This window comes from Bufo bufo, chromosome 2 (genome assembly GCF_905171765.1).
Source record: "Bufo bufo chromosome 2, aBufBuf1.1, whole genome shotgun sequence".
NCBI lineage: Eukaryota > Metazoa > Chordata > Amphibia > Anura > Bufonidae > Bufo > Bufo bufo.
In genome coordinates, this window is record NC_053390.1 from 770822108 (window position 1) to 770838858 (window position 16751).

General features: G+C 43.1%; 1 protein-coding gene across 3 annotated transcripts in view; it reads left to right on the forward strand.

Moving 5' to 3' along the window:
- The window catches only part of RAB28 (RAB28, member RAS oncogene family), a 171344-nt gene that overhangs the window by 43525 nt on the left and 111068 nt on the right, over positions 1-16751 (forward strand). For all 3 annotated transcript variants that reach the window (XM_040419096.1, XM_040419098.1, XM_040419097.1), the window contains exon 3: positions 11543-11631. In XM_040419096.1, the coding sequence (XP_040275030.1) occupies positions 11543-11631 (89 nt within the window). The remainder of the gene's footprint in view (positions 1-11542; positions 11632-16751) is intronic.

Below are 16751 nucleotides of genomic sequence, written 5' to 3' on the forward strand. Positions count from 1 at the left end.
AACATCTGTAATCCGATTGATCATCTGGAATAGGGCACTGCACGACCTGCCATTTTTTTTAGCTTTATTAGTGAAATTACTTTAATCCAGCACCTATAATCCATAAAGCCTGATAATCAGACCCTTGGTTACTAGCACAATCCTGCAATATAATGTGGAAGATCACGTGGTGGATGGATTTCCAAACTGGTTCTTTCCGCTGAAATTACAAAAACAGAATTACAGGTGTAGTTCTTGCTGACAGTTTATTCTGGTTTTCTACCTTATAGTTTAAGTTTTATACATTGTTATGGCTGATATTATTTGATAATCTGGCGCCTGTCCGGTCCCACTGAAATTTTACTGTATGCACCGAAAGAGCTGAGCAGATTGATATTGGCACAGAAGGAGCTGAGCAGATTGATATTGGCACAGAAGGAGCTGAGCAGATTGATATTGGCACAGAAGGAGCTGAGCAGATTGATATTGGCACAGAAGGAGCTGAGCAGATTGCTATTGGCACAGAAGGAGCTGAGCAGATTGATGTTTTTTATTTTATTTTTTCTCTTTAAATATTTTATTATTTTTCTTACCGTTCACAATGCAAAATGAAAATACAATTTGACAATACAAAATCTGAGTTCATCAATAAACAGTCTGCAAGAACAGCCATTGCAATGAATTGTAAATCATTATAAACAAAAACAATACAAAAATAGTAAGTAATCTGTTCTATTTTGGGGGGTTACCAGACTCCCCTCTAAGCACCATGGTACTTATACTCAGACCTCTCATTGTCTATTCAAATTATCCCCCACCTTGAATCAACCCCCCCATCCCCATGATGGTTGTCTCGATTGATACCATAAACAATCCCCCCTAAGGGGTGTACGTTATTTTTCCTCTCTCTCTCCTCCCCCCAACCCCACTGCCCATCAGCAACTAATTGCACTACTCATTGCATATTTCTCAAACCTCTCAATCTTTTCCAATACATTTTTCCACTCGATAATATTGGGCGCTCTTTTGGAGCCCCATTGATATTAGCACAGAATGAGCTGAGCAGATTGATGTTAGCACAGAAGGAGCTGAGCAGATTATGTTAGCACAGAAGGAGTGGAGAAGATTGATATTAGCACAGAAGGAGCTGAGCAGATGGATATTAGCACAGAAGGAACTGAACAGATTGATAGAACAGAAGGAGCTGAGCAGATGGATGTTAGCACAGAAGGAGCTGAGCAGATGGATGTTAGCACAGAAGGAGCTGAGCAGATTGATGTTAGCACAGAAGGAGCTGAGCAGATTGATGTTAGCACAGAAGGAGCTGAGCAGATGGATATTAGCACAGAAGGAGCTGAGCAGATGGATGTTAGCACAGAAGGAGCTGAGCAGATGGATGTTAGCACAGAAGGAGCTGAGCAGATTGATGTTAGCACAGAAGGAGCTGAGCAGATTGATGTTAGCACAGAAGGAGCTGAGCAGATGGATATTAGCACAGAAGGAGCTGAGCAGATGGATGTTAGCACAGAAGGAGCTGAGCAGATTGATGTTAGCACATAAGGAGCTGAGCAGATGGATATTAGCACATAAGGAGGTGAGCAGATGGATGTTAGCACAGAAGGAGCTGAGCAGATGGATGTTAGCACAGAAGGAGCTGAGCAGATTGATGTTAGCACAGAAGGAGCTGAGCAGATTGATGTTAGCACAGAAGGAGCTGAGCAGATTGATGTTAGCACAGAAGGAGCTGAGCAGATGATGTTAGCACAGAAGGAGCTGAGCAGATTATGTTAGCACAGAAGGAGCTGAGCAGATTGATAGCACAGAAGAAGCTGAGCAGATTATGTTAGCACAGAAGGAGCTGAGCAGATTATGTTAGCACAGAAGGAGCTGAGCAGATTGATAGCACAGAAGAAGCTGAGCAGATGGATAGCACAGAATGAGCTGGGCAGATGGATATTAGCACATAAGGAGCTGAGCAGATTGATGATAGCACAGAAGGAGCTGAGCAGATTGATGTTAGCACAGAAGAAGCTGAGCAGATGGATAGCACAGAAGGAGCTGGGCAGATGGATATTAGCACAGAAGGAGCTGAGCAGATTGATATTGGCACAGAAAGAGCTGAGCAGATATTAGCACAGAAGGAGCTGAGCAGATTGATGTTGGCACAGAAGGAGCTGAGTAGATGGATGTTAGCACAGAAGTTGCTGAGCAGATTGATATTGGCACAGAAGGAGCTGAGCAGATGGATGTTAGCACAGAAGGAGCTGAGCAGATGGATGTTAGCACAGAAGGAGCTGAGCAGATGGATGTTAGCACAGAAGGAGCTGAGCAGATGGATGTTAGCACAGAAGGAGCTGAGCAGATGGATGTTAGCACAGAAGGAGCTGAGCAGATGGATGTTAGCACAGAAGGAGCTGAGCAGATGGATGTTAGCACAGAAGGAGCTGAGCAGATGGATGTTAGCACAGAAGGAGCTGAGCAGATGGATGTTAGCACAGAAGGAGCTGAGCAGATGGATGTTAGCACAGAAGGAGCTGAGCAGATGGATGTTAGCACAGAAGGAGCTGAGCAGATGGATGTTAGCACAGAAGGAGCTGAGCAGATGGATGTTAGCACAGAAGGAGCTGAGCAGATGGATGTTAGCACAGAAGGAGCTGAGCAGATGGATGTTAGCACTGAAGGAGCTGAGCAGATGGATGTTAGCACAGAAGGAGCTGAGCAGATGGATGTTAGCACAGAAGGAGCTGAGCAGATGGATGTTAGCACAGAAGGAGCTGAGCAGATGGATGTTAGCACAGAAGGAGCTGAGCAGATGGATGTTAGCACAGAAGGAGCTGAGCAGATGGATGTTAGCACTGAAGGAGCTGAGCAGATGGATGTTAGCACAGAAGGAGCTGAGCAGATGGATGTTAGCACAGAAGGAGCTGAGCAGATGGATGTTAGCACAGAAGGAGCTGAGCAGATGGATGTTAGCACAGAAGGAGCTGAGCAGATGGATGTTAGCACAGAAGGAGCTGAGCAGATGGATGTTAGCACAGAAGGAGCTGAGCAGATGGATGTTAGCACAGAAGGAGCTGAGCAGATGGATGTTAGCACAGAAGGAGCTGAGCAGATGGATGTTAGCACAGAAGGAGCTGAGCAGATGGATGTTAGCACAGAAGGAGCTGAGCAGATGGATGTTAGCACAGAAGGAGCTGAGCAGATGGATGTTCGCACAGAAGGAGCTGAGCAGATGGATAGTTTTGTAGGAGAAGAATTTGTATAACTTGTAATTTTTTCATTTAAATCTCTGCTCTGTCAATGCTTAGGAGTCCAGTGGGCGTCTTAGCAGCGATTGACAGCCCTTTCTGTATAAGTACAAGGAGCGCCAACGTGACTTCTAGGCAGTGAAAGAGCTGAGGCCTAAAAGAATAAAATACAAGTTTTACTGAATCTTTTCCCATAAAACTACATATCAATCTGCTCAGCTCCTCCTGATCTATAACATGCTGCCTGTAGATTGACTGTATTTCCTGGTGATAAATTCACTTTAAGAACATTTATATACTCTGACACCAGTTCTATAATGTACAATATTATACTAATACAGTATAATTTACAGTGTCTTTTCTAAATCTTCATGCTGGATTTGATGAATGACAAAAAAAAAAAGCTTTGGTTTTACACAGTGACATAGTTTACAAGGCTAAAAAAAGACCCATCCAGTTCAGCCGATTCCTCATCCTGGGGAAAAGAATCAGAATAACTCCCTGGATCAACGACCCCTCTCTAGTAGCTATAGCCTGTAATATTATTACACTCCAGAAACACATCCAGGCCCCTCTTGAATTCCTTTATTGTACTCACCATCACCACCTCCTCAGGCAGAGAGCTCCATAGTCTCACTGCTCTTACCGTAAAGAATCCTCTTCTCTGTTTTTGTACAAACCTTCTTTCCTCCAGACGCAGAGGATGTCCCCTCGTCACAGTCACAGTCCTGGGGATAAATAGATGATAGGAGAGATCTCTGTACTGACCCCTGATATATTTATACATAGTTATTAGATCTCCCCTCAGTCGTCTTTTTTTCTAAAGTGAATAACCCTAATGTTGATAATCTTTCAGGGTACTGTAGTTGCCCCATTCCAGTTATTACTTTAGTTGCCCTCCTCTGGACCCTCTCCAGCACTGCTATGTCTGCCTTGTTCACAGGAGCCCAGAACTGTACACAGTACTCTAAGGCCTTATTCACATGACCGTAGGTATCCCGTTGCCGTATTGCGGAATGCATATGCGGATCCGCAATGCACAGGCACCGTTCCGTGTGCATTCCGCATCACAAATGCAGACCCATTGACTTGAATTGAATGGGTCTGCAAATCCGGAGATGCGGACCGTTCCGCATCTCCAGATTTGCACTACCGAGTGCTTCTGTGGTGTTCCGTTCAGTACTTCTGCTCTGCAAAAAGATAGAACTTGTTCTATCTTTTTGTGGAACTGACTGATCGCGGACTCCGGTGTGGGTGGCGCCCTCCTGAGTGACGTTCTAAGAGTGGGCGGAGATTACCTGTGTGACGTCCCAGAATCGGATGGCGTCCTGTGGAGGGATGTTCCAGGAGGAGTGGAAATTAGCTGAATGACGCTCCGGGAGTAGGTGGAGAATACCGGTATAATATCCGAGGAGTGGATGGAATGTATATGAGGATAGAACTACTATAATAAATTGAGTTGGGATACACCTAGGACAAGAGAGGATTAAGTGGGGGATAGATTCTTATTAAGAGGCTGAATGTATATATTGACTATTGAGAACAGCGGTAACCCGAAAGGGTCTTTACACAAATTGGCAATAGGGAGTAACAATCCACTCCCGTGTATAATTTTATATTCTTATGTTTGTATTTTAAAAATGATTGCATCAGTGTGATTTTATGTTATATGTTGTAAAACTGTTATTTTGAAAATGTCCTATACGGATGGGAACCACACCCTCTTGAATAATAATGAGAGGGCTGGGCTATTTATAGGGCTCGTTTGTGAGCATGCTCAGTCATCGCCCTTGAAGAAGCGAGGTAGCGAAACCCGGGTCGGGCAGGAACGTGACGATCATCTTGTATTTTTATGCCTTTTGTCTACTGACCTGTTGTAAGTAGAATAAAACCTTTTAGAACAACTTTCTCAAGGGTGCTTCACTATCTTGCCTATCCCCTTAAACCCTGTAGAGGAGGAGGTCTGGGAGGACCATATCCTTTGGTTGTCGAGGAGAGGGGCTGACACCCTTGTATCATCCACCTGTGACCGGAATACATAGCTCCCAGCAGCGCGGTTCCAAAACCTATGAACTTGACTTTGCCAGTGTGAAACCTACCACACGAACCCGGGACCAGCAGCAGCGCAAATAACTGTCCGTGTTGAGACGCAGGACTGACTTTCTGTTTTATTAGGGATAATTATCAAGACTGGGCTTCCCCTCCCCCCCCCCATCCGGTCTTGATTCCCCCTGCGCCGCCAGGGTATGTGACAAAGGAATGTAGAGACGCACGCCTCATCGATTTGTCGCATCCTCCTGCTCGCCGCTCGACAGTCTGAAATCTATGGCATTGATTTCTCCTTTTTTATTCACAACGGAAAATTGGCGTGAGTAAAGATAAATGCGGCAGACCTAGCCTTTACCACGTCCCTTTCTCGCCACTCCGCGAAGGAGAAAAAGTCACAGAATTTGCTGTAAATATGCAACTCACATAAGTAAATGTCCCCTAAGGCTGCATTCACACGTCCGTGGTGTGTTGCGGACCCGCGAATTGCGGGTCCGCAACACACCAGCCACCGTCACCCCCATAGAAATGCCTATTCTTGTCCGCAAGCTGCGGACAAGAATAGGACATGCTCTATCTTTTTTTGCGGAGCTGCGGACCTAAAGATCGGGGTGCCGCGCACCGCAAATGCGGATGCGGACAGCACACGTGGTGCTGTCCGCATCCATTCCGTCTCCCTTAGAGAAATGAATGGGTCCGCACTTCCTTTCCGCAAAATTGCGAAATGGATGCGGACTCCATTTTTGCGGACGTGTGAATGGAGCCTAAGGGCTCAGGCACACAAGACTTATTTTCTTTCCGTGTCCGCTCCTTTTTTTTTTTTTTTGCGTATACGGAACCATTCATTTCAATGGGTCTGCAAAAAAAAAAAGAAGTTATACTCCGTGTGCATTCCGTTTCCGTATGTCCGTATTTCCGTTCCGCAAAAAAATAGAACATGTCCTATTATTGTCCAAATTACGGACAAGGATAAGACTGTTTTATTAGGGGTCCGTCTGTTTCCGTTCCGCAAAATACAGAATGCACTCGGACGGTCATCCGTATTTTTTGGCGGACCGCAAAATACATACGCTCGTGTGCATGAGGCCTAAGAGTGAGAAAAAAAAAAAGGATGATTTCAAATTGTAAAATGTAATCCTATTAACCTGAAATAAGAGAATCTGTGATTAATATTACACCTGTATTATTATGTTATCACTTTTATCCGTTTTGCGAGGATTTGATGAGACTAGAGCATCCCGTCAAAATGATGGTTGCTTTTTTTTTTTTTTTTTCCTCCTTAGGTTTATGGGTAATGAATGCCGCACACCTATAGTAATTCATATCATTTTTGGAAATTTTATATTTTTCTGTACAGTTCATATTTTATACAACTTTTAGGCAAACTCCGAAATAGCCGTTGTCCTTTTCTGAATCCACCACCACCCAAGAGCTGGGCATATCCAGGAGCACAGGAGGGTCCTACAAGGCTTTGCCGAAGGGATGTCGCCGACGCTGAAGCGTTAATTGTGCAGCGGCTCTCAGAAATATTTTTGGAGACCATTACAGTGCAAATACCGTCCTGTGCTGGAATGCCTGTAACCCGCCGGGCTGTGTAGTCTAGAGGCAGTCACTGTGCACATTTTATGGCTTCGTACGGTGCACCGCTGAATCAGGGGCTGCAGAAAGAGATTTGTTCTCTTCACAGACAAAATACCTCCAGGAAGCTTGTGGGCACCGGCCAGCAGAAAGGTCTCCACTGTGCAGGAGATATTTTAAGCCCTTCGTGCTAGAAGTGGGCAGGCGCGTGTTTTCACTTACATTTTGGCCATGCAGCACTTAAATTTTAGGTTAACCAAAGAACCTAGCATAATTTTACGAGTTTACTGACTGAATTTCAGGGTGGCTTTATACAAATAATCAAATGTACCCTGTCCACAATCACAACTTCAGTCTACTCTCTCCGATGGCCATCCAGAAGGCTATTTTCTGCGAGGCAGCTGGAATAGATTGACTGCAGCAGTCTAAATCCACGCTGTATTTCGGGGTTTTTATGTAAAGCGTCGGGGTATTTACATCGCCACGCGCATACGATACGTATTTAGGTGTAGGCACAGATTTTGTCATGGCTTTTGTGCGCATGATCACTCTTGATTAAGGTCTCATGCACGCCGTTCCGATTTGATTTTCGGTCCAAAAAAAATGTCTTCACTTCTGTGTTTTTCTGATAATTGATAGCCGATGGCATTGGTCCTCCAGAGAGCGCTATGAGATCCTGACTTGTTAGGGCTCTCATCTGTACTTCCTTTTCACTTGAGGTCCCAGCAGGACTGGCACTTTATACTTACCTGCACGCCGCTGCTGGCATTGTAGAGGCGGCGCAATGTGGATTACAGCTTCTTCTTCTACCGCTCGCTGGGATGGGATGGAGAAGATGTCATTACTGTACACTACCGCCATAACAATGTCGACCTGCGCGCAGGACCGTAGCACTGAAGAGGAAGCCGCACTCAAACCAGCAATGTGGCCCTTCAAACAGCTGGTCAGTGGTGGTTCCTGGAGTCGGACCCCTGCCAAACCAATATTCATCTCCTCAGGATAGGTCATCAAGATTGGAAAACTGGAGAATCCATTGTGTAAGAATGTAATGCTTACTGTGTAGCCTAGGTCAAAATAAAAGCAATAATTTAAAATGAGTTCTGATTTTTTTTTTTTTTTTTTTTCTCATTCATTTAGGCTTTCTTCTTCACACAAATTTTTTTTGGAATCTTTTTTACATCATGGTATAGCCAGAGCATGCTGAATAAAAAAATTAAAAAAATAGACCCAAAAAATGTGGGTAAAAAAAAATTAAAAAAAGTTTGTGGTGTGTTTCATAATTCCCAATAATGCTCATAGACTTACAGACTCCTCCAAAGAAAAAAGTCCAGCAAAAGTCAGCAAAACCACCACATTTTTTGTATGTTTTTTTGGGGCTTTTGAAAATGTTATGAAATTCATTTTTTTTTTCACAAGCATTTTTTGGGGATGATGGTTTTAGTCACATAACGTTTTACTTGTGTTTTTTCCCCCCAGAAAAGTCTATGGGAAGCACAGTGTTTGTAGGGAGTTTTATTATTTCCTATGGGCTATCATATAATATCTAGCTGCTGTGTTTTTTGCAATAAACAAATTTGACATTTTTTTGGGGGGAAAAAAACAATAAAGGCGTGTGCAGCTAGAAAATGACCTACATTTTTGATTACCGTATATACTCGAGTATAAGCCGACCCGAGTATAAGCCGAGCCCCTAATTTTACCCCAAAAAAATGGGAAAAATTATTGACTCGAGTATAAGACTAGGGTGGGAAATGCAGCTATAATGCAGAGTGTATGTGTATATAATGCACACACTCTACATTATATACACACATCTGCAAGAGGGTGACTCCCTGTATTTAATGCAGAGTGTGTGCATTATATACACACACACTCTGCATTAAATACAGGGAGCCATCCACAGATCTCCCCCCTAAACAGTGCCATCCACAGATTCCCCCTACAGTGCATCCACAGATCCCCCTACAGTGCCATCCACAGATCCCCTACAGTGCCATCCACAGATCCCCCTACAGTGCCATCCACAGATCCCCCCTACAGTGCCATCCACAGATCCCCCTACAGTGCCATCCACAGATCCCCCTACAGTGCCATCCACAGATCTCCCTACCGTGCCATTCACAGATCCCCCTACAGTGCCATCCACAGATCCCCCTACAGTGCCATCCACAGATCCCCCTACAGTGCCATCCACAGATCCCCCTACAGTGCCATCCACAGATCTCCCTACCGTGCCATTCACAGATCCCCTACAGTGCCATCCACTATCCCCCTACAGTGCCATCCACAGATCCCCCTACAGTGCCATCCACAGATCCCCCTACAGTGCCATCCACAGATCCCCCTACAGGGCCATCCACAGATCTCCTACAGTGCCATCCACAGATCCCCCTACAGTGCCATCCACAGATCCCCCTACAGTGCCATCCACCACATCCCCCTCCCCGACGCTCACATGCAGTGTTCTTACTTTGTCTTTGCTCCGGTAATACAGGCAGTGCGGGAGCGGCGCTCACTCACTGACGTCACGCGCCTTCTCCCACTAGGCGGCGCATGCGCGTGACGTCAGTGAGTGAGCGCCGCCCCCCGCACTGCCTGTATTACCGGAGCTAGACTAGGCTCGAGTATAAGACGAGGAGGCTTTTTGAGCACAAAATATGTGCCAAAAAACTCGTCTTATACTCGAGTATATACGGTATATTATTTTTAATTTTCCATGTCGATATCTATATTTAAACAAAAACCATAAAAACCTGCAGTTTTTGTACTGGCTACTAACCCTAATACTAGGCGCCACTTCTTAGTCTGTACAGATCACTTTACTGTAGATATCTGCTAATCTGTACACACAGAGTTGATATGACAGATAAGACAGGATCCACCATTCACGATAGATGATTGTCAGAGCTTATCTATTCTTTCCTTGTACAATGACCTCTGCACAGGTCACAGAGCTGGCCTAGAAGACTCTCCCATAGAAGTCACTGAGGTCCTCTCCTGACCATTGCATCTATGGACCTTGGGGCTACAGTAAAGCAATTTTTTTTAATGCTTTGTAAATGCTGTTAAGAATAGCCCAGGCAAGATGGCCGCCCCCATAATAATGTTCGGGAAATAGAATAAAAACTCTGCAATCAGAAAATAAAGAGATAAAAAAAAGAGATGTGCTGGTTTTGCCTGGGAGATTACATTTCTGGGGACACATTTCCTTTAATGGTACATTTTGGTACAGGTGGGAGACCATTCAACTTGACATATATGCAGGTCATCTGGAAGGGGGCAAATATTTACTAATAGCATTGTAAATCCTAAAATATGTTGTACTGCAGTAACATGTCCTTATTTAAGGCCTAAAAGGGTTGTCTGAAATTAACTTAATAGAAAAAAACAAGCTTGGAATTGTGTGAAATAATAAAAAATAAGTCACACTGCCCTTACACATCCGCCACCCCTTCCGGTGAGATGCTGCTCACGTTTGATGTACACATATTGACTGCTCAAGCAGTGATTGGCTGAGCAGTTATTTCCTGTGTGTCAAGGGAACAGGAAGCCGAGACCAGTGGGGACCAAGAAGCACTGGAAGGGGAGTGGCTGGGGATCTGTACGGGGACTTCTTTTGTTATTATTTTTATACCGATCTGAGCCTATTTTCAAACATTTTAATTTGCTGGACAACCCCTTTTAAAGAGGACCTTTCATGGTTTTGTATTAATTGCGATAAATACCTTTACTTGGGGGATACCCCCAGCTGATGCTACCACCCTGCCTGTTTTTTTCAAATATCGCTCCTACGCCCTGCTGTGCCCCCCGTGCAGTTTTCCCGCTCAGTATGTTTATACTGAGCATCTGTACAGGGAGGAGGAGCCGCAATCCAATCACAGCGGAGAGCGTCACCGCCAGGGAGAAGGAAACGCCCATTGAGAAACCCTGGCGTCTCCTCCTCCCTGTACCGATGCTTAGTATTAGCATACTGAGCGTGAAAACTACGGGGGCCTAGCGGGGCGCAGGAGCAATATTTAAAAAAATCAGGCAGGGTGGCAACATCAGCGGGGGGGTATTCCCCAAGTAAGGCCTTATGCACACAAATGATACGGATTAGGTACGGATGCATTCAGGGTGCGTTCAGGAAAACTGGCACCATTTCGCAAGCAAGTTCAGTCAGTTTTGTCTACGATTTGCGTTCAGTTGTTCAGTTTTTTCGGCGCGGGTGCAATGCGCATTGATGCGTTTTTCACGCGCGTGATAAAAAACCTGAAGGTTTACAAACAACATCTCTTAACAACCTTCAGTGAAAAAGGCATTTCATCCGCACTTGCTTCCAGATGCAATGCGTTTTTCACTGGAGCCCCATTCACTTCTATGGGGTCAGGGCTGCGTGAAAAACGCAGAATATAGAACATGCTGTGATTCTCAGTGATGCGTGAAAAAAAACGCTCATGTACACAGACCCATTGAAATGAATGGGTCCTGATTCAGTGCGGGTGCAATGCGTTCACATCACGCAATGCGCCCACATGGATAACTCGGGTGAAAGGGGCCTAAAGGTATTTATCGCAATTAATACAAAACCATGAAAGGTCCTCTTTAACATAAAAAAGGTCAGAACGTGGAGGATTAATTTCTGAAAAAGTTGTGTAATTATTAATGCAAATATCACACTGACGGTTTTATTTATTTATTTTTTATTTTAGGAAATTTAAATGTTACACTTCAAGTGTGGGACATTGGAGGACAAACGATAGGAGGCAAAATGCTGGATAAATATATTTATGGAACCCAGGTATTGTAATGAAGAGTCCCTGCTCTGATCACACCGGTCTACTGACCACGCTGTCCATCTCCTTATGTGCTCCATCTATCCTCTCGCTACACCTCACCGTTTCTTTTTCTCTCTGTCTTTCTATTTTCCTTAGTGATTTCTTGTTCCCTTTTTTTTCATCTTTTATGTTTATACTTTCTTTCTTTCTTTCTTTCTTTCTTTCTTTCTCTCCTTTCTTTCTTTCTTTCTTTCTTTCTTTCTTTCTTTCTTTCTTTCTTTCTTTCTTTCTTTCTTTCTTTCTCTCCTTTCTTTCTCACCTTTCTTTCTTTCTTTTCTTTCTTTCTCTCCTTTCTTTCTTTCTTTCTTTCTTTCTTTCTTTCTTGTTCTTTCTTTCTCTCTTCTTTTCTTTCCTTTTTCTCTTTTCTTTCTTTTTCGCTCTTCTTTTCTTTCTTTTTCTCTCTTCTTTTCTTTCTTTTTCTCTCTTCTTTTCTTTCTTTTTCTCTCTTCTTTTCTTTCTTTTTCTCTCTTCTTTTTTCTTTCTTTCTCTCTCTTTCTCTCTCTTTCTTTCTAACTTTTCCCCCCTTTTTTATTCTTTCTCTCTCACTGTCTTTATTTTTCTCTCTCCACTTTCTTTTTCCATGGCACTCTCTTAAACTCATTTTTTTCTCCTTCTGTCCCAATTTTCCTTCCCTCTTTCCACGCTTCTGGATGTCTTTCTGTTACTGTTTTCTGCCTTTCTTCTTCCCTCTTCATTCCTGTTCTTTCCTGCATTTATTACTTTTTTTTCTCTGTTATTGTCGCTTATTCTTTTCTATTTTCCCTTTCTTTTCTCCCCTGTGTCTATAGAATCCGTTTCTTGCACCTTCTCTGTAGCATTGTGTGTAGTACCTTCTTTTCTTCATGAGATGAAACTTTCATAAAATGTCCTGTATATCCACCATTAAGAATTCTGTAAGAGATTGCCTAATAAACTCACTTTTACGACCCGCGCATTAATAGAACCACTCACTCTCCTCCACTTAGCTCCAGTTTTATAACAACATACTCACAAAAGAGATATTAATTGCACATTAGTCTTTTCTTCTTTCTAGACTAGTTTTGGGGAGAATGCTTGTAAAATACCTTACAGAGGAAAAGAGGCATAAAATGCACTGACCAGGATGTTGCATGCCTGAGCGCTTTTTCTTTATTGCAAATCCAATGTACGTTGCAAAGTAAGACTCCCATTCTAAGGAGCAATAAGGTTTAATATTAATATAATTTGGATTTATGTAGAGATGTAGTAAAGCTGTCTTGACCTGGCTTTCCAGTTCAGCACTACGAACGGCCTTGTTTGCAGATCCCCAGCTGTTACAGAGAGACGGCTTCTCATTTCCAGGCATTGTGGCTTGGGTCAGATGTGCAAATCTCAGTAATTAGTGGAGGATTTTTTGGGAAATCAACACCACAGGTACAATTTTCAGAGCACACGTCCCCTGGAGAGAGAAAGTGGGAGAAAAATAAGTGAAATAAGTAAAAGAGGAAATTAACAATGATCCTACACCCCGAGTGTAATCATAAAGCGCTAGGATGCTGTGGAAGTAGTGGAACAGAGCCGTAAAAGAACAGATACAAATTAAATGTTGGCTTAATAGCTTTAAACCAATGTTTCCATTCTTTTATTTCATTGTATGTTTAGTCATATTGCCACTATGTACTGTAGTTATTATAAAAGGATGCAAACCTTGTATTACAGCTCATGTAACGAGACGTGAACAGTAAAATTCCTTTAATAGGGCTGACAAAAAATCTTGAATTTCTGCCTTCCAAAAACAAGAAGTGAATAGAGTTAAAAGGGTATTCCATCCAAAATGAGGATGTGCAAATAGGTTCTGGCAATCCCAATTTTTTTTGTGATTTGTTTCGGATGAATGACAGAGGGAGATACTAGTATGCTACTCTGGGTTTCTCGACAATATATGTGCGTTGTCTGGTGAGTACTTTCTCATTATGGAGAGCACCTAGTATACGTATTACGTCAGTGGAGTATTGTAGGCCAGGCAATGCTCCTCTGAGTTTCTTGGAAAGCTGTTCAAATTAGAGTACCTTAGCCTATCTGATCCCAGCATATCTAAGTTGTGCTAATGTTCATATACTTTTCCCAGAAACCCACAGGAACTTTGCCTAACCTACAATAGATGTCGCGTATATATACTAGTCTTGATAATAGAAATAGTACCTACCCAGAGCCCCCCCTTCAAAGAAAAAAAAAGAAAAGCTTCTCAACTAGAAAAGCTGATTTTATCTGCTTTACTCTGAGGGCTTTTGTCCTGAAAAAGCTAGTTGCAGGTGTGAGGCTGGCTTAGTTATTTTCCTAGTTTTGCTACATAAGTAGGTTGAGCAATGACTGGAAGGTTATGATATTGCTGTTAAACACTCAGCTTTTTTTGTTAAATCCTTTTGAAAAGAAAACTGGACTACATGTGTTTTTTATTTGCAGATGTCTCTTTATTTGTCTGAAATGAATTGCTTAAATACTTGGGCTTGTTAGATATTAGAATGAGCAAATCAATTTTTACCATTTTGGGATTAATTTTAGATAAGTCAGAGAGAGACCCCCCGTACTAGAGACTTTCTGTAATGAAAGAGTAGTAACTCCCCAGGTATGTATGTGTATATATATATATATATATATATATATATATATATATGAGATGAAATCCAGCTTCCCATAAAATTCCTTTATTCTTATAGCTGTAAAAAAACATACATGGACACCATATGTGGTGTCCATGTATGTTTTTTTACCGCTACAAGAATAAAGGAATTTTATGGGAAGCTGGATTTCATCTCCCTTTTTCCACGTTATCAAGCCGGGTCCGGGCTTTAATCCGTGCCTCCCAACACGAATATATATATATATATATATATATATATATATATATATATATATATATATTCCTGAGAAACCCAGAGTGGCGAACTAGGCTCTCTCCCCCTCCCACTTTGGTTCAAGTAGAAAGGATTTGTGTCCTAACCAAATTTAGTGAAAAAATTTGGTGAATCTGAAACTAACGAATCTTAAAAAGTTTGCCCATCTGTAACCTAAAAGCATGTATCGCCTTTCCCATGTATATATCCAATGGAGGTCTGAGCACAGGGACTCCTACCAGTAACCAGAATGGAAGACTAATGTTCCCCATTCCTGTCAGCCATAAGTGGCTAGGAGGAGACTGACTAGAATGGTGGTCGTGCATTCACATGACTGATGGAAAGAGCTGAGCACGGCATCCAGGGTCTAGGTGACAAAATGGTTGAAAAACTTTCCTGGGGCACACAAATAGGAGACACACACTTCTTCAGGACTATGTGCGTCTGGATAGTACATGGACAGTGCAGCAGAGTAACATAGTATATAAGGCCGAAAAAATACATTTGTCCATCCAGTTCGGCCTGTCATCCTGCAAGTTAATCCAGAGGAAGGCAAAAAAAAAAAAGTGAGGGCAAAGGCATTTTTTTTCGGAGATCCGGTGACGTACTGGGCTCTCCATGGGGTTGCCAGGAAGCCCGGTGATGTCATTGGCACTGATGGGCGGGATTTAGTAAAACGGCTAAGTTTCCGCCTGGCAATGTGTTATTAAAAACAAGAGACCTTGCTCTGCGCGATCTAGCGCAGGGCAAGGGAGCGCCATGCTCCGATGCTAGCCTCAGGGGGGCTGCCTGGGTGAAAATAAGGGTATGTCCGGGTTCATCTCTAAACCTGGACAACCCCATTTAAGGGGGAAAAAATTCCTTCCCGACTCCAATCATGCAATCAGATAACTCCCTGGATCAACGACCCCTCTCTAGTAGCTATAGCCTGTAATATTATTACACTCCAGAAATACATCCAGGCCCCTCTTGAATTCCTTTATTGTACTCACCATCACCACCTCCTCAGGCAGAGAGTTCCATAGTCTCACTGCTCTTACCGTAAAGAATCCTTTTCTATGTTTGCTTTATGGGGCTCTGACACCGCAACCCCACCGATCCGCTGTTTGGGGCAGGCACTAACGCCGGAACCTATACAGAGGGCGGACAGCTCAGTTCACAATTTAGTTTCCAGCGCTGGTCTAGTGCAGCTCAGCTCCCACTCATTTGAATATGAACTGAGCTACAGCACCCCGGCACGACCACTACATAGTGGACAGAGCCTTTTGCTTCTGGCTCAGTCCATGTTGTAGCTTCCGTTCCAGCGACTTCACAAAACAGCTGATTGACGGCGGTGTCAGGCGCTGGATCTCCACAGATCTGGCATCCATGACCTATCCAAAGTGTGAAAACTGGAAGATTTGAAGATTGTTTTATTGGTATAGTCACAAAAAATAAAACTTCAGAAAGTAAAAATAATAATTTTCTGATGATATGGTCCCTTGACCGTATGTGAAAGAAAATTGAAAAACAAAACTGGATTTTCTGTCCCATTTTCCGCCACACATGTGGTAGTGGAGTTTACAGCAGTCATTAAGAAGGTGCTCCTTACACAGTGGGCTGAATTCCATTAACCATGTAGCCGGATAGGGAAAGGAAGCCGTAGGTCGTCTGGATTTCACATACAGTCACCTGAAGTATTTGACGTCACTCCAGATGGCAAAAAAAATATTAGTCAAATATTATTTTATGTGTAAAAAGGAGTTTTCACATTTTACTGTTGAAATCTAGGTATTTTCTACATTTATTACCAGACAACTTGGCAAATAGTTTGCTTTGCTGAATTTGTACGGTTGTTGTGAGAAGAGAAAGGCAAAACCAGTGCAGCAGACTGAAAACCAGTATATATCAGCAAGTGACCAGTAGATCACATTAGGTTTGGCTTTGTAAGAGAAAAATAAATAAGAATGAAAGGGCATCTGTCAGCAGTTTTGTATCTATGACACTGGCTGTTATATCTGCAGCTGAAGACGTCTGTGTTGGTCCCATGTTCATACGTGTCCGCATTGCTGAGAACAATGATGTTTTAATATATGCAAATGAGCCTCTAGGAGCAACGGGGGTGTTGCCATTACACCTAGAGGCTCTGCTCTCTCTGCAACTGCCGCATCCTCTGCACTTCGATTGATAGGGCCAGACAGTGTAAACGTCATCACACCTGGTCCTGTTAATCAAAGTGCAGTTGCAGAGAG